The sequence below is a fragment of the Tachypleus tridentatus genome, chromosome 11, assembly GCF_004210375.1.
Source record: "Tachypleus tridentatus isolate NWPU-2018 chromosome 11, ASM421037v1, whole genome shotgun sequence".
NCBI classification, from domain to species: domain Eukaryota; kingdom Metazoa; phylum Arthropoda; class Merostomata; order Xiphosura; family Limulidae; genus Tachypleus; species Tachypleus tridentatus.
Window position 1 is genome coordinate 85,291,661 of NC_134835.1, and position 27,018 is coordinate 85,318,678.

The 27,018-nt window shown below is 32.3% G+C and overlaps 1 protein-coding gene across 1 annotated transcript in view; it reads left to right on the plus strand.

Annotated features, from left to right (window-relative positions):
- Nucleotides 1-4,918: 4,918 nt before the first annotated feature.
- LOC143232658 (uncharacterized) overlaps nucleotides 4,919-27,018 on the plus strand; it is a 39,301-nt gene continuing 17,201 nt past the window's right edge. Inside the window, exons 1-6 of the mRNA XM_076468324.1 lie at nucleotides 4,919-5,035; nucleotides 11,912-12,015; nucleotides 20,904-20,978; nucleotides 21,266-21,438; nucleotides 24,749-24,884; nucleotides 26,708-26,834. Coding sequence (XP_076324439.1) covers nucleotides 11,968-12,015; nucleotides 20,904-20,978; nucleotides 21,266-21,438; nucleotides 24,749-24,884; nucleotides 26,708-26,834 — 559 coding nt within the window. The 5' untranslated portion in view covers nucleotides 4,919-5,035; nucleotides 11,912-11,967. The remainder of the gene's footprint in view (nucleotides 5,036-11,911; nucleotides 12,016-20,903; nucleotides 20,979-21,265; nucleotides 21,439-24,748; nucleotides 24,885-26,707; nucleotides 26,835-27,018) is intronic.

Below are 27,018 nucleotides of genomic sequence, written 5' to 3' on the forward strand. Positions count from 1 at the left end.
GGATTATCTAAAAGGGACATACTAATAAAAACGTGTTTGCTATAAAAGATTGTTTTATACAAAAATTCCCAGCTAGTGTTGTTTTTTTTTTTTCTCATTTTACATACCTATAACAGATTGCACACTCAAGTATAAATTCTGAAAGAAGAAAGATTGGTGAAAATACCAACCACACCAAATTCGTGATAAGATAGTTGTTCAAACATGTCAAGGCAGTTTACTGATGATATATAAAAAACAAAACATGACAAACATTAAATTCACCCTTGGATCTTCTGCCCAATAAGGCAAGAGTTTCGGTGTTGTTGGTTTAAATGAACGCCTAGAATGATGAGTGATATATATTAATATTTCAGATTACAAAGAACAACAGGATGTCCTTATAATCTCTTCTCTCTACGTCTCGAAAAGAACAAAGTTTATTCAAAATGAATCACCATTCCACTTTTTTGTTTATTTTGTCTCTTCAATCGCACGTGCACAAAATATCGTACCACAGAAAAACACATTCCAAACATGTCATGAGCGCAAAAGCAGTAGTTATATAGCACAGAACCGAGAGAAGCATGTTTTATTTTGCGAAACAAAAAGGGGGGTATGCCGTTTAGGAAAAGATTGGTGTAGTATATCTTCGTAAATTGGTCATTTTTACATATTAGTTAGAAGTAGTGCTTTGAAGTGGATAAAACAGTACCAGCAAAAGAACAAAATATGATTAAATTCATAGAAAAAAGTAACTCAATTTTTTTTAGATTTCTGAGCTTTGCCATAAAAATCCAAACCTTCATTTATTACTTTATAATTACACAACATTTATACGATAAGTTCCTTAGTGATACAGCGGTAGGTCTGCGGACCTACAACGCTAGGAACCGGGTTTTGATACTTGTAGTGGGCAGAGCAGACAGCCAATTGTATAGCTTTGTGCTTAACTTACAAACAAACAAAAGCTACAATAAGCAGTTTTCTAAAACAGTTTTACACCACTTAGAAAACACGTATTAATAAATATAATTTATATTTGGTTTATTATAAAATCTTGTTTAAAATAAATTAAGAAAATTTATGTGTCACAACGTTGCGTGTGAGAAATTGTCAAAACGATTATCATATACACTTATATTCCGATATTATTTCATAGAAAACGGTGAAAGCTATCCAGTATTCTATAAATAGCTAAGTTATTTAGTGAAACATTTGAATTTGATTCTTTGTAATAAGGAAGATATGAATAAAATACGATCCAAAAGTTCATGGCGATTAGGAAAGATTAGAACACTGCTAGTGTAACGAGTATTAGACTTTCTCTTAATAAAAATACAACCTTGTACATTTTTCATCATAGATGTATTGAGTCGTTCCTTTCCTTATAGTGTACTTCGTTTTTTTATATTATTATTTTTAATTTTTTTAAATAACTTTACGACAATAAAAGTCTTATTACAGTTGCTCATAAGTATTGTGGGTGGTAATTTTTTGGTGTCTTTGATGAACTAAATATCCCTCTTGTTTCTTACCAAACACAAAACTAAATCATGAGATATCTGTGCTTCTGCCCACCGAGGCTATGGAAACCCAATTTTTAACGTTGTAAGTTCCTGAGAAATACCATTGAGGTTATGAAAAGGGGATAAATAATTGTGTACATTCCGTCTCTTTGATACTTGTTTGCTATCTGGCTATCTTGGTGGCTATCTGCATAGTGCCCACCGTAAAGATTAAACCCAAGTTTATAGTGTTATAAGTTCTCAAAGAGGCCCGACATGGCCAAATGGGTTAAGGCACTCGACTCATAATCTCAGGGTCGCGGGTTCGAATCCCCGTCACACCAAACACGCTCGCCCTTTCAGCCGTTACTGTCAATTCCACTATTCGTTGATAAAATAGTAGCCCAAGAGTTGAAGATGGGTGGTGATGGCTAGCTGCCTTCCCTCTAGTCTTATACTGCTAAATGAGGGACGGCTAGCGCAGATAGCCCTCGTGTAGACTTGCGCGAAATTAAAAGACAAAGTTCTCAAGCATACTCATGTGTTGTCGTGAAGAAGAAATGTAAAGGGAACAGAGAGAGTAAAATTAAATTAGATTTGTAGCATGAATTACTATGATTTGATTATTTGAAATTTAGCACAAAGCTACACAATGGGCTATTTGTGCTCTGTCCACCATGAGTATCGAAACCCGGTTTTTAGCGGTGGGAGTCTGCAGACTTACCGCTGTGCAGCATGAATTAAAAGCGTAAATGTACGTTATCCACCAACTAACATTTAGAAACTAGAATTATTCTTATCCGCCTAGTAGCACAGCGGCATGTCTACGAACCGGTACTGCTAAAAACGGGGTTTTCATACCCGTGGCGTGAAGAGCATAAATAGCTCTTTGTGTAACTTCGCGCTTAAAACAAACAACAACATTTATCCTTAATTCTTCAAAACATTTCGACGGAGAAAGTACAACGTTTAAACGTCGACAAAGAAGATACAAATGGGCAGGGGAGTGAAAAACATAAATGGAAAACTAGAAACAAAAATGAAAACAAAATCAAGGAAAAGATCATTCACTCCATTTTAACAATTATTATTATTGTTAAAGTGATTAAATAACAGGAAGAAACTGTTAAAAAACTGGAAGTTGTAAATGATGTGTTTCAAATGCCACGTGAATAACGGGAAAATAACTGATATAAACAAGTTGATAACTACGAATTATCGTTTCCAATAACATTGTATTTTACGGAGTTACAAAGGTACTGCACTTGATAACATATGGTTAGAAACTTTTCAATTCATGGAGTAGAATTAGCGCAATACATTGAAATCAAAATTATATATGAATTGAAGTAAACAAACATCATGTTTTTGAACCCATTTATTATTACCATTAGTTTAATTTTCCTTATCACGTCCCGTTAATATCTTAGTTTGAAAAGATGCTGTGGGACATAACTTGATAAGTGAGGACTGACAATATGCATTCGAACTTTATTGTGGTTGATCGGATACTTATAACCATACATCATTATAGCAAAAATTAATTTTTCCTATATTATGCACTGAAAATATTAATTAGTAAATTAACATTTTAAAAAGATAACAAAACATTATGCTAAAAGGTTATATGACCCAAACTTTCACAGTCAAAAAAGAAAAAAAACAGAGTTGATTGAATTTCAAAAGAAGTATTATAAAAAGGTTATAATTATAAGATAGCCTCTCTAAGATTTGAACATCACGATCTCGTGATAACTCTGAAACTATTTGTTTGATTTGTGCAAAAAACTTGCATATTGTCTAGTTTAAGCATGAAAAGACACAAGGTAAGCCATCTCACGTCGTTGCTCCTTCGAATTTTTAACTTATAAGGTTTACAGTGACTATACGTGTTGACCTATTTATGCGATAAGTATTAATCACACTATTAGACTAGCAGAATAACGTATTTCTGTTTTGTTGTTTGTTGACTTTGTTTTCAAGAGTCATATGCATGTGCACATATTGTATCCTGCATTTTAAACACTGAACCCTTTCATTGCTTGTCGATTTCTCTCCCTAATAATTTCACAAAATCCAACACATTATCGATCCGAAACTAATTTAGCAAATAAAAGTTCAAATAAAACATATTAGTGCGTGACTCTATTGAGAAAAGGGGAAAGGAACGTTCGTGGCTGTTACGCTGGTACAATAATTTAAAATATTTTATTTGCCATCTTTGTTGGATCACATTAATTTATTACTTGCTAGTCACTAAAGGGTGTAAAAATAATTATCTTTGAATGCCTGTAATTGTTTTGAGAACAAAAAAATATATAAACTTACTTTAGGGATATCTTATCCGTTAAGGTTTTTACCACGAAATTAATTATTGGCATAGTTTTTAGGAGTTTCTACTATGAAGAAAACCAAACATGAAGATCTAAAAACAGTTTATTATTATAAGCTCAAACTAGCTTAACTGGGAAATGACTTTCATTCATAAGTATAGAACTTCTTATTATACATATGTTACATATTTGAAAATAAAAATGCACACACAAACAAATTAAATTAACCCCATGAACTACAAATTATGAAAATGGATACCAGAGACTAATAGCAAACTCACGAAAGACAAAAAAATAAAACCTTTTTTTGTTTCTTATAAATATTTGAACAAAGATAAACCTAATTGCTTGTTGATTTTCCATTTACATTAGCTCTAAATGAACTGATGAAATATGATAAAGGATTAGAAACAATGATAAAAGACGCTTAAAAGATTTCGGCTCGTAATGTTTCCTGTTATTAAACATACTTACTTAGTTTCACATTATTTCCCAGTAAAATTAAATTACCAAAACAAAATTTTAAATATCTTTTATTTGAGATATTTCTCATATATTTTCATTAAAAAACTTTGTAAACTAAAGGAACTTTTTGAACGTTGTTGATTGTTATAAAAAAGAAGAAACAAATGTCGAGTTTCAATGATAAAGACCTTTTAAAATGTACTCATGTTAATGAAAGTGAACTTTGCATGACTCGGACGCCCTGGAAACAGGTTACACCTTGGTTGAACTAGCAATGGCAGAAGAAAAAAAAAACTGATAAAATATAAGCGCAAATAATCACGAAAAATCAAAATCACTGAATATCTTATCGTGTTTAAAGGTTGCCAAATCAAAATTATGTTTTTATTATTAAATTCCATGTATTTTGATTAATTCTAATTGCAGATTAATACATTATGGCGAGGATAGCGTGACATAAGATGAAAATCCTTGCAATAATAAATTTCTAAAGTTTAAATCCAGACCTCCACCTCGTATATAGTCACGAACATGATAATCAACATTTGAACGCCTTCTTACGTTAACACACTCTTTATTGATCAGTTTGGTTGTCAAGATATCGTCATAGCAACATTTTATTCACTAAGAAACAACAAACCAACTGACGTCGCACAAATTATGAGCATGTGTTCATTTATTTACATATGGACATACACAGATGTAAGATAAGAACAAGTAGTTTGAAAGTTTTTGACAGAAATCATGAATGTAAGTTTTCTCGTTTTTGACTGTGGCTTTATATTTTTTATCATGTTTACTCCTAATGTTTTGCTGTTTTTGTGAAACATAATAATATTTTTTTGTATTTTTAAAGTTTCATTCACATTCATGCAAAATATCATTAGATGAAGTTAGGTTTATGTCAGGTATTTTCAATTGAACGTTTATATGTTCATCTAAAGTAATAGAAATGAATCCATGCTTATAATAGCCACTGGTTATCCTCTAAATATAACGACATTTTGTTCTTTTTAACAGGCTTAACTGCTTATAAATATAGCTTTTATATATTTCCATTTATTGCGTTTCATTTTACATCTTCAAACGCTGATTAGTGATAACTTATCTGAAGAGGTTCTGAACAACAGTGTTAAAACGTTAGCAAACATAACATTTCTAGGAGTTAAAATATATATGTAAAAACGTTTGGGTTGATAATTTTTTCTTTTACGTAGAGGAGCGAACAACGTTTCTCAACCCAAACGAGCTGTTTTTACATATATATTTTTCTCTACAAGTGGGTTTTCTCGACATCACTGATTTCTGGAAGTTGCCCATCTGATAATCTTAGTTTCGATATTTTACTATAGCTATTTTCTACTAAAACATTTGGAGATCTCTAAACTTCAAACTGTTGTTAACAAAAATGTTTTGTGAGTAAAAATAAAAACACTAGAATAACTTAAATTGAAAATTGTTTTCCTAAAACTTACAGTTTCTTTCATAAACCAGTTTACATCATAATGATCTACTAAGTTTGGCAATTAAATCTATTCACATATCTGGATAAAACTACTCTAACAACGATTACCAGAAAAAGAAATTCTGTTACTTAAGCTTGTCCTCGGTGAAACAACGGTACGTTTACGGATTTTTAATCATCGGGGTTCGATTCACCACTGTAAATAGTTCAGTGTGGCTTTACTCTAAAAAATAAATATCTGAGTTTGGATCTTTTGGTTATATTTTTCATGTATAAAATTGCACTATAATTTTGTTTTTATACTGAAAAGACACACAATAGACTAGTTGCTCTCTGTCAACCATAAGGAATCGAACCGTGGATTTTAGCAATGTAATTCTGTTAACATACCGCTGACCTTTTTAAGAACGATAAATTAAAAGCCAACGAAAAGAAAGTTCATTGTGATGGGTGTCAATTTTAGGAAAAGTATGGTAAACCTTATTTAAATTGTTATGAATCAAATTTTATTTAAATTCGTCCATACATATGTAGATGATGACATCACTATTAAGTAAGAATATTAAAATGTTTTACCTGCCGAACTTGAATTGGAAGAAACTTCACAATCTCTATTTTGATTTTCACGGCTTTACTTTTAAGTATATTAAATCTGAAAAGTACGTCTACACTACTAAACCTCATAACAAACATAGGGACGTCAAAGTCAAGTATATTTCAATCAGTTAGAAGTAGCATTAATTTCCCAGTTGTCTAGGTTTCCCAACTTATATATACTTTACAAATTGTACAATAAATCGCAAAATCATGTCAGATTAACTGCTTTCATATGATTCTAAAAGAAAACAAATTGAATATTTTTATCACTTCCGATTCCAGAAATAATTCATTCTTATAAACCTAATTTATAATTCCTCTTATTTTTATGTTGCTTGGTAAAATTTGGGCCCTACAAGACATACTTATATATCTTTAGATTTCTAATCTAGGTAAAGATAATAAATTAAACTATTTCTTCAATGACGTTACTAGCTAAGTCGCTGGTAGGCCTAACTTCATAAACAACGTTTGAACAGAAATTCTGAGATTAATGCACGTCTTATTTATTGGAACAGTTTTTCTCGCTAATCGAATGATGAAAGAACAGACTTATTAACTATCTAACTCATTAAATGACGCTGGAATAACTAAATAAATAATTAACTTAAATCTCTTAGTCTGACAGTTGTATATTGTACTCGTTTTCTACTGACTAAAAGAAGTTTCTAGCTTTCTGTAACAAATAAATATCAAAATTAATGTAATAAAAATATAGCTTAAAATACTATTTAATATCTGGTCGTAATCCCACACCACACATGAAACAATAGCTAAATGAATAATTCATTTATGTCTGTTCCCATTGAAAATTACACCTGATAGCATACGATTAACTTTTCGATATATACAATATCTGTGTGCATGTTATTATCTATTAGGAGGATCTAATATTAATATCAGCACAAATTTATTGGATGTTCAGATGTTCATAACTGTATAATTTGTGTCTATGTTAATTCTATTAAGGGTGTCTGCCGTTGTCCCTAAATTGGAATCACTGATCTGAAAAAGGCAATCAGTTAGTAACATCTTACCATCCATCACTATAACACACTCACAGCTTAAAGTACAGGGAATATTTTGTGATATTGCACGGCTCACCAGCTCCGAAATTCAGAACTTTACCATTGGGCCAAGTGGTGCACCTCTTAATGCAAAATTCCACCACCGGGCCAATTAGTGCGTGTCTTACTGAAAAACTCTACCACTAGAATAACTGGCGCATCTTTTAATGATAGAGTAATGCGAGCGAATAACTAAATAAGCCACAGCTGTTACACTAGAAACAAGGAACTTTCTTTTCTCGTTTTCGCCCTCATATTATCTAATTTTCTAAAAACTTTGACTTATCTTTATTCCTTATATGATTGGCAGATGGTAAGAAGTTAATAATTTGCAACGAACACAGTTTCTACTCCTTTGACATTTCTTTTAGGCTCTTCGTTTTCTATCTTCCAATATTCCACTTTGACGTATCTTTTCACTTGTGATACACATTAATGTGTTGTTAATAACTGCATCTTCTAATTGGCACACTTGACATACTATATATATGTGTGTGCGTGTGTGGAATTGCATAGTTGAACAAGAAGAAATCTTCAATAGCCACGGTTGTAATTAAATATGAAATCGGTCAGCAGATAGAGTTATGAGGTGAATGTTTGTACTTGAATATAATCTCAGAACCATTATTTGGGCCGTTAAAGCGCGGCTAACTATTAATGGAAATTCAATTTTACTCATAAAAAAAATTCCCTGATACATTTAAGTGTATGTTGATAATGCTGCATTTTCCATATATTCTGATATTCTAATTTATTGAATACAGTCTTTTTTACAACACATGTGCATAAATACAGAGAACAAGAGGTTCGCGAGACTCATTTGGTTTGTTTTTAATTTCTCGCAAAGCTGCACGAGAGATATCTGTACTAGCCGTCCCTAATTTAGTAGTGTAAGACTAGAGAGAAGGCAGCTAGTCTTCACCATCCACTGCCAACGTTTGGGTTACTCTTTTACCAACGAGTGACCGTCACTTTATAACACGGCTGAAAGGGAAAGCATATTTGGTGTAACGGGGATTCGAATCTGCGACCATCGGATTATGAGTCGAGTACCTTAACCACTTGGCCACCTTAACCACTCAATAGACGGAAGGCGTAGTTTAATAATGAATATTAAAGGAATGAATAATGATATATTTATTCAATGTTTCGGAATACAAATACTTCATCTTAAGCAAATTTCTGCAGTAAATGAAAAACAGTGATTAGAAATAACTATATGAATAGTGAATAGGTAGTTTTCTACAATCATAAACATTTATAATAAGAATAACGACACTAAAAGAGGATCAAATCTGTAAACCTAGTGAATGTGCTCGAACATACAGTCATGTGAAAACGTTAGGACACCCTATGAAAGCCTGTGTATATAAAGCCTCGTATGTAACAATTTTGGTTATATAGCTATTTAATCTCAATTTCAATAATACTGAGAGATTATAGAAATATAACTAAACAATTAAAACTGAAAAAAAGACTTTTCAAGATCTTCAGTACATGTAATTCTACAAAAATGCAAATTCTAACTGAGGAAAAAGTTAGGACACCCTACCCCCTAATAGCTAGTGTTTTACCCTCTTTGGCTGAAATAACTGCAGTGAGACACTTTTTGTAGCCATCTACCAGTCTCTGACATCGGTCTGAAGAAAGTTTGCCCCACTCCTCAATGTAGAATTCATTCAGCTGTGAGGTGTTTGAGGGGTTTCTTGCATGTACAGCTAGTTTCAAGTCACCCCACAGCATCTGAATGGGATTAAGATCTGGGCTTTGACTCGGCCATTCCAGAACTCTCCATTTCTTAGTTTTCAGCCAGTTCTTGGTGAATTTACTGGTATGTTTTGGGTCATTGTCGTGTTGCAGGGTCCAGTTGCGCTTCAGCTTTAATTTTCGTACAGATGGTTTCACATGATCCTCAAGCACCCTCTGATACACAGTAGAATTCATGGTGGATTGTATAATTGTGAGCTGTTCAGGTCCTGCAGCAACAAAGCAGTCCCAAACCATGACACTTCCACATCCATGCTTCACAGATGGTATGAGGTTCTTTTCCTGGAATGCTATATTTGGTTTATGCCAAACATGTCCTCTGTTGTAGTGTCCAAATAATTCAATTTTGGACTCATCTGTCCAAAGAACATTATTCCAGAAGTCCTGGTCTTTGTCTACATTCTAACTGGCAAACTTCAGTCTGGCCTTGATGATTCTTTCAGAGAGCAAAGGTTTCCTCCTTGCACACCTCCTATGTAAGTTAAACTTGTGCAGTCTCTTTCTAATTGTAGAGGCATGCACTTTCACATCAATAGTAGCCAGAGCCTGCTGTAAGTCCCGTGATGACATGTTAGGGTGTTTGGAGACCTATTTTAGCATCTTGCGGTCTGCTCTCGGGGTGAACTTGCTTCTATACCAAGAATCAATAAATAAGTAAATCTTTGTAAATAGTTAATTGAAAGGTCTTAATGATGATGTGACTTGACAGAAGTTCAGCATTTATTTAAGCTATGAAGATTATTATTTATAAGAAGACTTAAAAATTTTCTTTCAATGAGAATTTCAAACCTGTGCAGCCTGTATCTGAAAACCTTGAAATCTGTTGAAGAAATTATGTGTTCAATTGTTTAATTTTTTTGTGTGAGGATAGCAGAGATCCAGGGAAGTGATGAAAAGAGACTAGTTTTACAGGAAATTCTCACATGTTTATTGAGATTTGCGTTTAAATGACGTTTGGTTCTGCCAATGAAAGTAGCTTTGTAGCTTCTTTAGCAGTTTTTAAGGATTTTCATTTTAAATCTCTTAATATTCTGTTTCGTAGAATCTTTTCGCCCTTTGATAGACGTTAACATGTTCTTAATAACTGATCCATGAATCAACAAATGACCAAAACGGAACTATTATGTAATCCTTCTATGGAGAAAGATAATTGATTGGATATAATGTATTTAAAAAATATATATATATTTAAATACTTATATGAAACTTCGGTTTAATATTTACGTAGCAATCTAAAAGAATAAAATAAAATAACAAAAGCTCTCTAAGTCCTTGTAGAGGTCGTTAAATGAGTTGTTTTTTTTTGCGGTATGTAAGTACCCCGCTAATACAGCAGTAAATCTACGGATTTACAACGCTAAAATTAGGGATTCCATTCCCATCGGTGGACTCAGCAGATAGCCCGATGTGGCTTTGCTTTAAGAAAACACACACGCGCGGTACGTAAACGTATATCTTCATAGCTACGATTTATTAAGATGCTTAAGAAAACTAAACTTGTTTTCGGTTTCAGAAACAAAATTTATTTTGGGGTGACAAGAGTTTAGATATTATATAAATCTATGTTTAAGATCTTTAAACATATTCATATGTACATTTGTCAAGCCATTGTTGTTCATGATGACAAGTGAAAGCGTTAACTAAGCACCGCCCTCTATCTGGTAAAAAAGCAATCGTTCAATATAAAATGTGTATTTGAAACAGAATGTTAAAGAGAAAATGTTGCTGAAATGTTATTGCACATTCTTGTTGACATTCGAACATAGTTTATAGGCAACGTTCCAGTAGTGTTATGTTCCTTATTTAAATTTACGTTTTATTAATGACTAATAATGCGCTGATAAAAAAGAAAAACGTTTTAGATATTGAAGTATTCATACCCATGTTCTAAACATTGCAATTGTTGCTACGCTTGAAAGTTGATAAAGCTTCGAAAGAACTAACATTTATCTATCTAGATGGTAGAGTAGACTCGACAACTAAGATATTGTCTTTCACATCATGCCTCACACGAAGATCACAGGATTAAGAAAACAAGTTCTTAATCTGAAGATTGAAAGTACTTTGATTTTATTATTTCATGTTAATTTCATTTTCCACTATTCAACTTTTTAATTATGTAAATTAAAATTAAAAACTTGGCATGGATTTAATGAATAGTGTTTTTAATAACTAAATATTTAATAATAAAGTACACATTTAATAACAAAGAATTAAATATATAACCATACCGTCTAATTTAATCATAATCATTTGTTATACACGCTCAGGTTTCACCAAAACACCATCTCTTCTTATGTGAAACTTCGTGGTAATGAAATAATCCTTGAATAAATGGAAGCCATATTATTATGTAATCAGAAATTTATCTACTTTCAAAGACACTGCTGTTGACAAATTTCGCTTAAAAATGTTTTGTATTGTATTTCCTAATGTTTCTGTACAGAAAAGTCCACTCAGCAGTGCGATTAGAAATTAGCGAATGACATTCTTTAAAATGTCTACTATATACGTAGTAGAGAAGATTGAAATAATAAGAGGATGAGAAAACCTTAGGTGTATATTATTAAGATGTTGAATTGAGTTAAAGCTCTTGTTAAATAAACAGTGGTAACAATTAAACATATTTTGTGTTCCGTAACTATACTGTTAGAAGAAAGAAGCAAACTATTACTTTAGTAAATATATTTGATGATCAGTTTTTTCTAACAATGTTTTATTTCCTTACAGACATAGCTCAAGTCTTAAGAATGCATGAATAACTTCAAGTCATCATAAGAAACAACATGGGTTGTGGTAGCAGCAATCAAGCATCGGGGCTTGTCAACCCGAAGGTTAGTTAGAAAAACTGAAATCTTTAAAAAATTAGCGAATACCAATGTCCAGTTTAGATTTGAAATACACGTGTCTTTTTGTACTCTTATATTATTAAACTAATTATATGTAACGATATACAATATTTTACTTTATAATATTATACGTTTTTTTGAAATTTAGATAGTTCAGACCGACATAATTTCAAAACTTCTAGAAGTTATGAATGTTAGTGTTAACTCAGTCTTCTCGTATTCAGTAACATTTAGTGTTGTTTTCTTATAGCACAGCCACATCGGGCTATCTGCTGAGCCCACCGAGGGGAATCGAACCCCTGATTTTAGCGTTTTAACTCTGTAAACATTTAGGGATATTAAACAATCAACGTCATCTACCTCTAGTTGATAATTCCTAATATCTTTTAAAGTAAATAATTATTAATTTCTAAGGATAGCTGTTTGAGAGCTTTTAAAGTTTTCATGATATGGACTTGCGGTTAAGATTTTTTAAAACATTAGCAATAACAAATACTTTTTAGATCCACAATAACAAGTTTTTACATACGAGTCTAAAAACATTTACTGTTGTAGGAACGTTTTCATCATACAGTTCTAAATGTTGGCATAATTTTTACAGATTTTTATATCGTCAACCAGATTTACGTCTAAATGTTTTGAATTTCGCTCAAAGCTACACGAGGTCTATTTGCGCTAGCCGTCCCTAATTTAACAGTATAATACTAAAGGGTAGACAGCTAGTCATCACCACTTACCGCCAACTCTTTGGCTACTGGTTTACCAAAGAATAGTATTATTGACCTAAGTTTTAATGCTCCCACGGCTAAAAGAGCGAGCATGTTTAGCAGAATTGGGATTTCAACTCACTAGTCGAGTACCTTAACCACCTGACTATACCGGGCCTAAGTCTAAATTATTATTCATGAAATATTCTGTATGCAAATTATTTCAAAGCAGACTCATTATTGTTCATAAGGCTGCCCGGTGCCTCAGAGATAAGTCTGGAAGTTTATAAAGCTAAAACTTGGGATTCGACACCCATAGTTGGCAAAGCAAAGATATTCCATTAAGTAACTTTGTAATTAACAAAAAAACAAAAACTAAAGTTAAATAATATATAGTTCACAGAAGAGTTCGGTAACAATCTTCACCGCTTGGTGTTGGTAATTAAATGGACAATAACTAGTATTTTTGCTTATTTGTTATTGGTTGTTGTTAATGCAACATTACGCAATCGATTACCTGTGCTCCACTCATCACGGATATCGCAAACATATTTTTAGCGTCATAACTTTGGAATTCCCTTCAAGCCACTAGCAGTTAGCACTAAGAAGAACCAGCTTATCTACTTATATACTGCTGGCCAAAATCTTAAGGCCAACGAACATAAAGGGAAAATATGCATTTTGCGTTGTTCGAATCATATTTGAGTAGAGTTTCGAAATAAGAAAAGGGTAAATAAAAATAAAAACTTTTTTTAGCATTTAATAGGGAAAATGTGAACACTGTGAAATTAGCCTAAGTACTAGCTGCTCAAAAGTTTAAAACCATAATGAAACAACGCGTTAATCGGTAAACACGTAACGAAACTTAGTCATTTGTGTTCAAGTATTAGCGTTGTCAACAACTCCCACTGAGATCTCCTGTGTTACATTGGGTAAAAACATGGCAAAGGCTAAAAAGTTGACAGAGTTTGAACGTAGCAGAATTGTCAAGCTGCAAAAGCAAGGACTCTCTCAACGTGCCATCGCTGGTGAGATTGGGCACAGTAAAACTGTCGTTGCAAATTTCTTAAAAGACCCTGAGGGATACGGAACGAGAATTCCAAGGGGTCGGCCCAAGAAAATTTCGCCAGCGTTGAGCAGGAGGATTCGACGGGTTGTCCGGCAAGACACCAGCCGATCGTTGAACCAGATTAAGGCCCTTACGGACGCAGAATGCAGCTCAAGAATAATAAGACGGCATCTACGAGAGAAAGGCTTTTCAAATCGTAAAGGTCTTCAAAGGCCACGCCTCCTTCAACATCATGAAACAGCTCGGTTAAACTTTGCTGAGAACCACCAAACATGGGACGTAGAAAAGTGGAAGAATGTTTTGTTCTCTGATGAGAAAAAATTTAACCTGGATGGTCCAGATGGCTTCCAACGTTACTGGCACGATATTACTATCCCATCGGAGACAATTTCTACACGACACAGTGGAGGAGGTTCCATCATGATCTGGGGTGCTTTCTCCTTCCATGGAATAATGGAGCTTCAGATTATACAGGGGCGTCAAATAGCAGCTGGCTACATTGGCATGTTGGAGAGAGCATCCTTATTAACTGAAGGTTCTCGCTTGTGTGCAAATGACTGGATCTTTCAGCAGGACAACGCTGTAATCCGCAATGCCGGCAGGACAAAAGACTTTTTCATGGCGAATAACGTGATTCTTTTAGACTATCCAGCGTGTTCGCCCGAACTGAACCCCATTGAAAATGTTTGGAGGTGGACGGCAAGGGAAGTCTATAGAAATGGACGTCAATTACAAACAATGCATTATATTCGTAAAGTCATCTTCACCACTTGGAATAACATTCCAGCCAGCCTTCTGCAAATGCTTGTATTGACCATGTCAAAGCGAATGTTTGAAGTTATTCGCAATGACGGCCGTGCAACTCACTACTAAGACATTTGGGCATTTCCTACCCTGTTTAGGACTTCCTTTTGATATGGTCTTAAACTTTTGACCAGCTACTATTTAGGCTAATTTCTTAGTGTTTACATTTTCCCTATTAAATGCAAAAAAAATTTTTTTGTTCTTATTTTCATTTTTCGAAGCTCTACTGAAATAAGTGGTTGAGTCTAACAATGCAAAATGCATATTTTTTCTTTATGTTCATTGTCCTTAAAATTTTGGCCAGCAGTGTATATTATTAAATTGAAACCTATTTTTTCTTAATAAGTTATTGCATATGTATTTTTAATATTAATTATAAAGATATTATCAATTACGGGCGAGCATTTCTCATTATATATTGTTACGCATTACAATTTCATATAGTCTGAAACTGAGTTAAATGATAATTTAAATTTAGAAATTAAATAAATATAGATATTTATCTAATTTACGATATTCGCCAACACGATTGATACAATCATACATTTTTTTTCTGTCATAAATATAGTTTAATATACAAACAATAATACAATTTACAATAACGGTCATTACAAATAAACATATATCTATAAAAGCTTCATAAACTTGCAAATAATATTATATTCTTTATTGAGTTTGGAATCTCCTTGGTATTTTGAACAAATTAATCTCGAGTTGATTTGGACGCAGTTCGCTTCATAGGAATATAGTGATATACCATAAAAGTAAGAAAGACTTTTTTTAAAGTCAGAAGTCAGTGACCGAGAGGTTACCTATTATTTTTACAAACAAGTTCTGTGCCTCATGGTTCCTTTTTTGTTTAACGGCATTAAGTTAGTATCATTTAAAAGATATTCAGTCTTTGGGGTGTATGATTAGATTGTATCTTCAATAGCGTAGGTTCATTAATTCGTTAATACAAAAGCTTAAGTTAGTGTTAACTTGCTTTGTTCTGGTTGCTTTGTTTCATTGTTCTCTATAGTAGATAACTTCTATTCTGCCTAAAAGAATGTCGCAGTAACATACAGTATTTAGATTGAAAGAACCTTACTATGACTGTACTGTCCTTCACTGCCCGAATTGAAGTTGTCTGAACTTTACAACCAACCAACACTGTAAGAGAACAAAGGTGACGAGGTTACACTATAGACTACACAAAGAAACTGAATTTGCCTGTAGAATATAAGCACACTTTTTTTAACTTGGTTTTACCTGAAGACCTGCAAGTAAATTAATATTTGGTGATCAACGTGTTTAGTGACTGTTGTCAGTCCTGAGGGAAAGAAAGCTGTGTAGTGCCATTATTTCACACGAAATAGGAAAAATTCAGTCAAGCTGTCAGATACAGGTTAGCAATCTTATTTTCTGAGCAAATATGGCATTATTAGTGGGCCTAACTATCCAATACTTGTCAAGAAATAAATTCTTCCTGAAAATAGAAAAATACAAACTGGTAGAAAGTTTAAAATTTCATTGCTACCATTTCATAATGAATTTTATCATTTCCTCATAAACTCGGTTTATTATACGAAATTAATTCCAGGAGAAATAAATAGAGATTAAAAATGATTACGTGAAATCTGCACCTCATCCAGCTTTGTCCTCAGGTGGAAATAGCTGAAAAAAAGCTACGTTGCCTGACAAAGACAAAACTGTGTATGAGATGTTGTTTCAGATATGGTATTCTGTATAAAGACGATGAATATGAACACTTACGAAGTTAAGGGAGTTTGTATACATGAGAGTAAACACTATAAACAACTTAGTTTGTTTTGTTATTAAATTTCCCAATTAATGTTCTGCGCCAGTAAAGTTTATAATATCTAAAAGCGATAGCAAAAAAGTTCAGACCTCTTGAAAATAGAAAGCTGTGGAGCTTCGTTAACTAGACTCTCTCTAACTGTAAACTGCGAAACTTAGAAGCCTCATTTACTCCCTTGGAAACAGAGATATCACCACTATCGTTATAACTACTATTGATTTCAGGCTACCAGTGTGTGACGAGGTTAAATTATTTATGAATTAATTAGTATACGTATTTAATGAAAAGTTAAAGATTTGAAAAATTATTGAAATACGTATTTAAACATTAACAACTGAGTAAACATTGCTTTCTAATCATTATAAATAATAATGTCAGAAGTATATATCTAATTGGCTATACTCAATATCTGGTTGAATGTTAGTTTTGCTCTAAGTAGGTAGTTTGCTCTGATAAGATGTTAATATTAATAATAAATATTAATTGAAACTGAGCTATATATATACATTTAAGTATTTAGATCATGATTCTTTAAAAAATTATAACCGCTCAGTTTGCGAAATGCTAAAATTTTATTTCATTTGGAAGTCAGTTTGGACGTGAAGTATTTGAACTTGTGTTGATACATTCTATTTATTTCGTATATATAATTAAAGCTACTTAAAATGTTTTAATAATTATGTATATACATACGTATAGAGAGAGTACGTTTGTTGTTAAGCCCAAAGCTACACAGTTGGATAACTGTGCTTTGCCCAACACAGATATTGAAACCTGAAATGATTTACTACTAAGCTATATATACATATATATATATTGAGAGAGAGAGTTTGGAAATAATTATGGCAATGGTGAAGAAAATGATAAGAAAAACAAGCACTACGAGAATGACGCCCCTTTTTTGTGTGGAAATTAACTGCACAATCACTTTATCATAGTTTACAATGCGCTTGATTATCACTCAACCAACCAAAAAGTGTCACACCAATGTAAAGTCAGGCAGTCATATAGTCTTCAGTCACGGGCTCCCACCAGTGATATACCGCACGACAAACATGTCGAAATCAAAATGACTGATCAAAAAATTGTAGCAAGACATCGTTTTTTACTAGAGGCTGTATTCAGAACTTTTGACAGATCACGTGAAACTCATATCCTTAAAAAAAGTCTCAAGGTAGAAAACCTAAACACTCCAAAAGTGCTATTGATTCTTGTTAAGTATCACAAGCATGTTCTTTGCAAAACAAATGACGGCCGAGTACACATTTTCCTAACGACCTTATATTCAAAAACAGTAAGATTCAAATGAGCAAGAAGCGGCCTCAACAGGCGTGCAGTTATTCGAAAACTATTGCTAGAAGAATTAATTACATCGAAAAGTTGAAGCGAACGTGAGACAACAAGCAATCGAATGACAAAAGCTAAAAATGTGTCATCTTTACAGATGAAGTTCTAATTGTTTGGCACAATCTATAACAAGTTGTTAAAGGATTTGGTTTTGAATTTCGCGCAAAGCTACACGAGGACTATCTGCGTTAGCCGTCCCTAATTTAAAAGTGTAAGACTAGAGGAAAAACAGCTAGTCATCACCATCCACCGCCAACTCTTCGGCTACTTTTTTACCAACATATAGTGAGATTGATCGAAACTTTATAACGCCCCCACGGCTGAAAGGGCGAACATGTTTGGTATCACGGGGATTCGAACTCGCGACCCTCAAATTAGGAGTCGAGTGCCTTAACCACCTGGCCTTGCCGGGTCTAGTTAATGGGAGGAAAGAAACCACTATTTTAGTTATTTTTATATCATCTACAGCGAGGTATGCTGGGGATCAGTGTAATTTGGGGCTGAATCTTAGTCAACAATGTCTACGTAAAATTGGTCGTTTCCTGAATGTTAATAAATACATGCTAATTCTGATATCTATTGTCATTCCCTCAGTTGTTTGTATCATTGGATGGAAGCTCATCTTTCAACAAAACAATGATTTCAAGCGTACGGTGAAGTATTTACAAGTGTGGCTTGGTCTACAATAAGTCTTTGTGTGAATATTTTTGAGGTTGTATGATCTTGTGTAAAGGTTTTCGAAAGGAGACCGACAAACTAGGTTTGAATTATCGTAATAATATAAGACATTTGAAACAATATTCCTCAATTGTATTTTGTATAAAACACATAAAATTCTAGTGTATTGTGCAGTTTATTTGTTGTTGTTATTTTATTTTTCTGGTAATGTTTTGCACCATTAATATATTCAACATCTATTCGCTATTACAATGCAAACACACACACACACGTACATATACATAACATACCACCACAATAGTTATATTAATTTTACACATTCTGGAAAGGAAAAGTGAGACAACACCATCTTTACAGTATATTAGTTTTTAATTCCACACAAGTAAGAGGAACACAAAAGAAATCGACAAACATAAAAGACAACTAAAACTAGTGAACAAATTAAAATATGGGAATGGTGCTTATGGATAAAGGATACACTCCTCGTTGATTGACTTATTATTGAATCTGTACTACAGTTTTATCTATTTGTTTTCTTGTTGTTGTTGTTTTTGCACCTGACTCTTTTATTTCTTGATCTGACAGCATGAAATGTATTAGAAACTGAAGCACATACAATATGTGTTTATTATTCAACACCTACTTACTCAAAATGTAAAATATGTCCTGTTTCGATCTCTCTCAAACTTCTCTCCGAATAAATTTCGTTTTATTAAGTTTAGTACCATTAAATATACATAGCACTTAACCCAACGCACTGAAACTTTTATTTGTAAAATGCATGTTTACATACATTAGTCACCGTAATATCTTATAAGCTTGCATATTAATATATTGTATCTTTAATGTTAAAAATACAATGAGACTAGTATTAAAAAGTTGTTTACTATCAGCAAAATGGCGACATAACATTCGTGACTGAGCTGTTGCATTTGATTTTCTGTACAAACAAAATTATTGTTCTATGTTAATTTATGATTTATAATGTCATCATGGTTCGTACCAGCACGTGTTAAAAATAAAAGTAACTCAAATTATGAAAGTTTACTTTACTTTATGGTTTCCAAATTTGGGGCCCTATTATTACACAATAATGGCTTGACGAGGAATGTTGTAGATAAACTAAAGATTGTTTGTTATTTCATATTTCAATCATAAGCAGGGGTTTTCATTTATGAAATTAAAAAAAAAAATCTTTACACGAACTGTTATTTTGAAATGAACTAAACATTGTTTAGTTTCTAAACAAACGTCAAACAGAAATTTATCAACATTAATGGTGCGTACATTAACTCATTAAAAGAAGTTGTTGCGTCAGAATAAATGTTTTCTAAGCAAAGACTGTTTTTACTAAATTAGTTAAAACCGGTTTCAAAATAATAAAATAAACACTCACAGAAATCAAATAATCCCTCATAAGACAAAGTTGTGTCTATATGACCTAAAAATCTACAACACAAGATTTAATGAAGATTATATAATAACTTACAAACATAAATTCTCGAATCTAAATCGACTAAACACCTATAAAACACTATTTTATGATGCTCAGCTAATTATTCACTACCATTTACCGTTAAAATATAGGATACTTTTAAAGTACCTTAGGCTACATAACTTTCAAATATTTGTAATTATCGTAATTACATATATTTTGTCGTACGTGTGTGCTACTATTGAAAAACTTTCGAATTACCTTCAGTTTCCTGAAGGTATAAACTTAGGTATTTCTGGACAGTCTGTTTCACTACCTCTTTAATGACTTTTTAATTTTTTCAGTTCTGATCTGTAGGGTTAACTTACTTTGATTATAATTATTAATAAATAATAGTGAAGAACATCTAAATATATATTCCTTGATTACATATGTTACATGCAAGGTGATTTTCAAAATCGATTGATATTTTGTTACTTTTTATTCCGAAGTGAAAGTGTTAAGCGCGCGCGATCTTTGTTTATTGTAATATGTCGACCTAAACTTATCCTAATATATATCCACATGAAACGTAACCACTTGGATAAGAAATGGAATGAAATAAGAAATCTTGAGCACTGTCTTAGCTTTATACTAGCTTACCATCTGACAACGTACTTATCACTCACCTACACTCTAACAGTTTACAGGATTTAGTCGATATTTCCTCACGTGACAACAGTACTGAAATTATACGAATGCTATAAATGTAAACATACGACAGCCTCCTTAGTTTTTCGGTTTTGTTCTTAATGAAAATGAAAAAAAAAACGTTAACCTTTTTTTTTTTTGCTTTAAATAGAAAATAAAAGTTTATCACCTAATGAAATACAAAATTGGAAAAGTGTTTTTAAATATACCTGTATAGTTACATGATTTAATGACTCAAACAATATCTATGCATCAAAATGGATGACATTTTATTATGAGTTGTATTTCTAAGTTCCTTGTTCAACGTATTAGTTCGAACTAACAGAAATCAATGCTTTATAGGATGTACCCATGGACATTAAAAACACAGGATCACCTCCGTCGCCAGAAGCGTTGAATGGAGAGACCGGGATCCCGGTTTGTTAAACAAACATTCTATTGTCCTCTCTCTTCTTCGTTTTCTTTTTGTCTATAATTTTTGCTTAATGGCAACACCTATGGGCTCTGTTTCTAAATAATAAATCTAAAGTTACAGTGAGTCGTAAAACCTATTCTAATTATTTACTTAATATTCTGTGGAAATTGTAAATTTTTGCACTACATGTCATTTTAACGTGACTTGTTTTATTGTTGTCGAAACATATATCAGTTTGTTAAAGTAGATGAACAGGTAGATAAAAAGATCTCTATCATGTCCGATGTAGGCAAAAATAACAGTGGAAACTTTGCAGAAGTATCTTAACATCGAGAGAGAGATACAGTATTATGAGAAAAAGCATGTTTTGGAAAACTATCAGGTAAAAACGGAACAGTTAGAACAGCTGGACAAGAAAGTCGAGGAAATAGAAGAAACTCAAAAGCAGCTAGAAGAAGAGACGTAGGAAATCTTCTCATATCTTAAACATTATTAAAGTTATTTTGTTACAAATGCTAACGTTTGCAGTAAGAATTTTTTTTAAATAAACATGTACAACGTTTCGATCGCTAACTAGCGATCAATCTAAAATACATTTATGTTAATGGTAGAAAAACGTTTTAGTATTTAAATCAACATTCAACAATATAATAATGCATTCAAATTAGAAAATTGATAGTGGTTACTTATGTATGTGCATATAAATACATACGAATTGACATATTTTTTATTCATAAGTAAATGGAAAACATTAAATGTTTTAATATGTAAAAACTATAGTTCGCCAAAATTGAAACTATTGTAAAAATTAAAATTAAACTGTGATGTCCGCTGTTTTTTGCTTATATAAAAAAAGTCTTTTATTTCCTACGAATGCTTCTAAAAAGCGTTTTTAACTGTTACAACCAAACGTATTTTATCTGTATTTTTTATTCTATTTAAAATATGCTTACAAAATGAATTCCAACGCTTCTACATGTAATGATTAAACTGAGTTCTCTTAATGGAATATTTCCCTCCATTCTCCAGGAATTATCCTTTGTCCTTGAAATTTAACTTCATTCTATTTAATTGGCTTCACAGTAATAGCGGGACGGCACGCATTTGCCCTGCAGGTCTATCGTAGTGTCATAAAATGTTCTATAATTTCACCCCTTCTGGTTCATATTATCGTAAACAATTTTAGTATAACATCCAACGTGTACTGATAGGTGTCCTGTATATCCAAAACACGCCAACAAACCTTTGAAAGTTACACGGTGATCTCATTGTTGGAAAGCAGGCACTTGAGCAGTAGCAAGGCTGATAAATTCATAAAAGCTAGAAAAGAAATAAAGAATAGAACTTTAGAATCTCACTGAGACATGTTCTAGAACCTCTGAAAGTTTCATGGAAGTTAGAGGTTGGAAAATATGAACATGTTAGTCACAAACAAACAGATATACGGACAAAAGTCACTTTCGGGGAGATTTACCCAGAAGTTTCAGGATCGCTACCATCAACCTTTCGTGAACATATTTCTTATTTTGTTCATGCTAACTTTACGAAGCTACACGTGTAGCATGTTTTCTTATCTCAAGAATTGTGACTCCATATTTCATCCATGTGTTCCTAAACATAATAAACATTCAGTATAATAATGTATTCCTCTGTGTGAACAGCAGTGACTGTAATTTTAAATACAATTTGTGTTTTTAAAGTACGGTTTCTCGATTTTTTAACCAATCATTATCTAAGATGAATATAAAAATCTCCAAAGATATTCCGATATATCTTACTTTATACGAGTACTTTATCCCACGAACTGATATGCATCAGCAGATATAGTTGCATGCTACGTTGTAGCAAAGGTAGCAGAAATTAGTAAAAAAAAAAAGTCATTTTTTGTCTTTCTTCACGTCTGGATTTCGCTACGTTACTACTTATTTTTTTGTTATTTACCTATTCTCTGATTTCCATAACAGCTAGTGGATATTATTTACGTGAACATTCTCCAACAACACCTGCTGTAATTTCAAAGTTTTTTGTTTTTGTTTTTGAATTTCGCGCAAAGCTCTACGAAGGCTATCTGCGCTAGCCGTCCCTAATTTAGCAGTGTAAGACTAGAGGGAAGGAAGGCAGCTAGTCATCACCACCCATCGCCAACTCTTGGGCTACTCTTTTACCAACGAATAGTGGGGTTGACCGAAACTTTATAACGTCCCCACAGTTGAAAGGGCGAGTATGTTTGGTGTGACGGGGATTCGAACCCGTGACCTCAATTTCAAAGGAAACTTAAACATGTTAATGAGATTTTATGACCTGTGATGGATTGGCTAGTCACATTATTTGCTACCTGATAATTTATATGCTGTCATCTGTCGTGAACAGTTATTAAATTTTCAAAAGCAGTTCTTGTAAAATCAGCTTTTAATTTGGGATAGTAGCGTCTAATGTTATATGCATTTGAAAGCTTATTTTTCCTTCGGCTATTATTTTGATACAATAGTTTTAATACAATTGTTCTTCATCGTCTACGGTTCTATTTCAATATATGAAGTAGTAAAAAATTTTCGTTACAAATGATCTAAACATTTCTTATGCACAAAACTACCGGCCTGGCATGACCAGGTAGTTAAGGCACTCGACTCGTAATCTGAGACTCGCGGATTCAAATCCCCGTTACACCAAACATGCTCGCCTTTTCAGCCTTGGGGGAGTTATAATGTTACGGTCAATCCCACTATTCGTTTTTAAAAATGACTAGCCTAAGAGTTGGCGATGGTGGTGATGACTAGCTTCCTTCCCCCTAGTCTTACACTGCTAAATTAGGGACGGCTAACGCAGATAGCCCTCGTGTAGCTTTGCGCAAAATTTAAAACAAACCACGAAATTACTTCTATTCCTAAAACCAGTGTTTCAGAATTTATAGTTAACCATCACACATATCTAAAAATTGTTTTCCTTCTGATCTCTGCTTGCTTTCCACTACTGACGTAAATGGAAACCATCTTCGTTTACTTTTGTCATAAATAGATTTAGTATGAAAAAGATTTGCGTTACTTTTTAATTGCTTTATCTTTCAAGTTCTCACACTTGATTTTATAATGTTTGTAACCAATCCTGTCATTTTAAAAATCTCATACGTTTTGTTAAATCTTATATAAATTTATAGAAAACGATATGAAAGTGAATCTTGGATTTATTTTTTTGCGATTAGCAGATTTGATTGTTTTGTGTGTGAGTGTAATGTATCGATATATATATATATATATATCTTTATCTTCGAACTTTACGTTTAGAGTATATTAGCCAACAAGAATTATAAGATATTTTAGAAGATGTGTGCACCTTTGAAAAGTAATCTAATCTTCCATTAATTGCTTAGTGGGTCTAATATATAATGATAATTCACAGTTTACCAATACTGGCAACGTTTTCAGTGGTTGTTAAAACCGAAAAAACTGCTTTCTTACTCACATTCTGTGAACATTTCGCTACAAGTAACGTTAGTTTTTTGTGTTTGTTTGCTTTTTTGTAATATGTTCTGTCAATATAAGTACATAACTTAAAGGATTTAATGTGGATATTTTTAAAAGTTGTATTCGTCTCTCTTAATCTCCACGGTTTTAAGTTTACAAATATTAACAATAATAATTTATTCTTTAATGAAGTTCAATAAATTTACACCTCACTGCTGTGAAAGTTTGGCACTGAAGAAAACAAAGTAAATCAGTATAACCTTCGTCATCACAGTTAATAGTTTAACATTCTGTTTTTATCTTAACTTAAGCATGAAACTTCAAGCTTTTGTTGATGCTGATGGGAGTGATGACCAAAATGTTAAAGAGTTTCTGATAGAAAAAACAGAAAATGGACAAGAACTTACACAGGAACAAGAAGACTTTGTGGATGCTTTAAATCGTCTGGTAAGTGAACAGTTGTATCTCATGTTAACATGATAGTGTCTCACTTCAGTAATCTAACGAAAACAGGTTATAAGGAAACGTTACATTATTCACCAAGTTATTTCTTTATCAGAATATTTAATAAAAGTGTTCATCTTCTTCCAGAAAAAAATATATATATTATATGATGACACAGACGCACACTGCCAAGTAAATTATACATTAAAATATATTTTAAAAACTAATATGATTCTGAATAGAAATATACTAGTTTTTTTTTCTAGCCTAAGCTTGAAAACTGATCGCCGTAAAACGAAAGTTTATTTATTAGAATTATATTTTATTAAGGGAAATGTGATAAAGTCCATAATTTTGAACAAATATAGTTTTAGTTTGAAATTTTGTTGGACTTAAGGCTTTTTTAAAATTCTATTAAAAACTGCCGGATTTGAAAAAATACTCTTAAATTCTAAATATTAGAAGAAAGTCTGAAAGATGTAAATTTTATTCTCACTTAAAGAAACTAATGTTTCAAACTGTGTTTCACCAGGACTACTGTAATTATTTAACTATTCGTTCACCCTTTCGTATCAACTGCATAAAACCTTTTAAGGAAACTAGTGTCTCGAATTATGTTTGTACAGAACTCCTGTAATTACTTAACTAGTTATTCACCCTTTTGCATTATCTTTTAAGCCCATCATTCCACAGTGTGTTAAGGAATTAATATTAATGTACTTCGAGTAAAACTAAAAATCAACCTGGTAATTACCAGAGCTAATTAAATATACTTTCTTACGTTCTTGTTAATGGTATTTTCGAACTTGTTAATGTCGCTTAGACCAGGCAAGATTTTGACAAATACATATTAAAAAAACTATATTTTACTCTTGCTATATTTGAGACCATGCTTTTTTGTAAAACAGACTTTATGTTATTACTGTATGTAAACTATTGTTAATTTTTTATACGTGTATAACTCATACGTTTTAGTGAAATAAGTCTTTCCACAATTTGTACTCCAATGGGGTAATGGTAAGTCTACGCACCGTGAAGGACACAATAGGTAACCCAACATATCTTTTTCCTGAAACAAACAAGACCCCAACATAATCTGTATTTCATAGTTTTAACTTCAACGAAGAGTATAATAAGTGAATATTAATTGGAAAAGATATTATGAGATAGTTCACTTATCGGCTAACAGAGATTGAGTTGTGTTGTTCCTCCTGTTGTTGCATATCTTTTTTAATAGACGTCTAATTAGATTTACTTTAAATTTATAACATGCTGCCTGAAAAGTAAAAGAAACTTGTTATTTTATTTTATGGATAAGTTGATGCTATATTTTGTTTTATTTTAACAAAATTAGGATTGCAGTATTAAGAATGTTGGAAAATACAATACGTCCAGATTTAGAACAAGAATATTGTTAATACCCAAAGAAATCACCAGTTATCATTATAGAACTTCATTGACATGTTCAAAATGTTTTAATTAACAGTAAAGGATATAAAAAGAGACAAACCTTTACATTTAATAAAAAAGTAGCGTGCATTAAAATTATTTTATAAAGAATGTAACTTATGTTTTGCAGTCAGGTATCACAATATTTATTAAGCATGTTTGCTGACTACAATAAAATAATATTATTGTAAAATTTAAATTGTTTATCTTTATAACTTTTTTTTTATTTGTGACTCTTTAAGAATGACTTTGGACATGCAAAGTGTTAGTTATAACCAAACTTACCTGTTTCCTTCAGGGATATCAGCTCTACGTAATATCGTAGAATGAAACTAAACTATAACTCTCGTAGTTTTTATATGCTTAATTTATCCTAGGAGATTATTAAACGAGAACTAGAAAGCACAAATCAGCAACGAGATTCCTTGAAGGAGGAAGTAGCCACCTTAACAGAAGACGGAGAAAAACTGCAAAAGTTTTACGAAGAAAGAGACGAACTTTTAGGTATTTTTCATAACATTATGTTTCACTTTTAGGTCTAATATTATGTTTCACTTTTAGGTATCTCCCCTAACACTGTTTCTTACTTTGATCTTATTGTAAGTAGTTCTTATAGGCATATTTAATAATATTGCTTTTCAAAATTAAAGGTTTTGTAGACATCTATCTATACTAAAATATTAGCGAT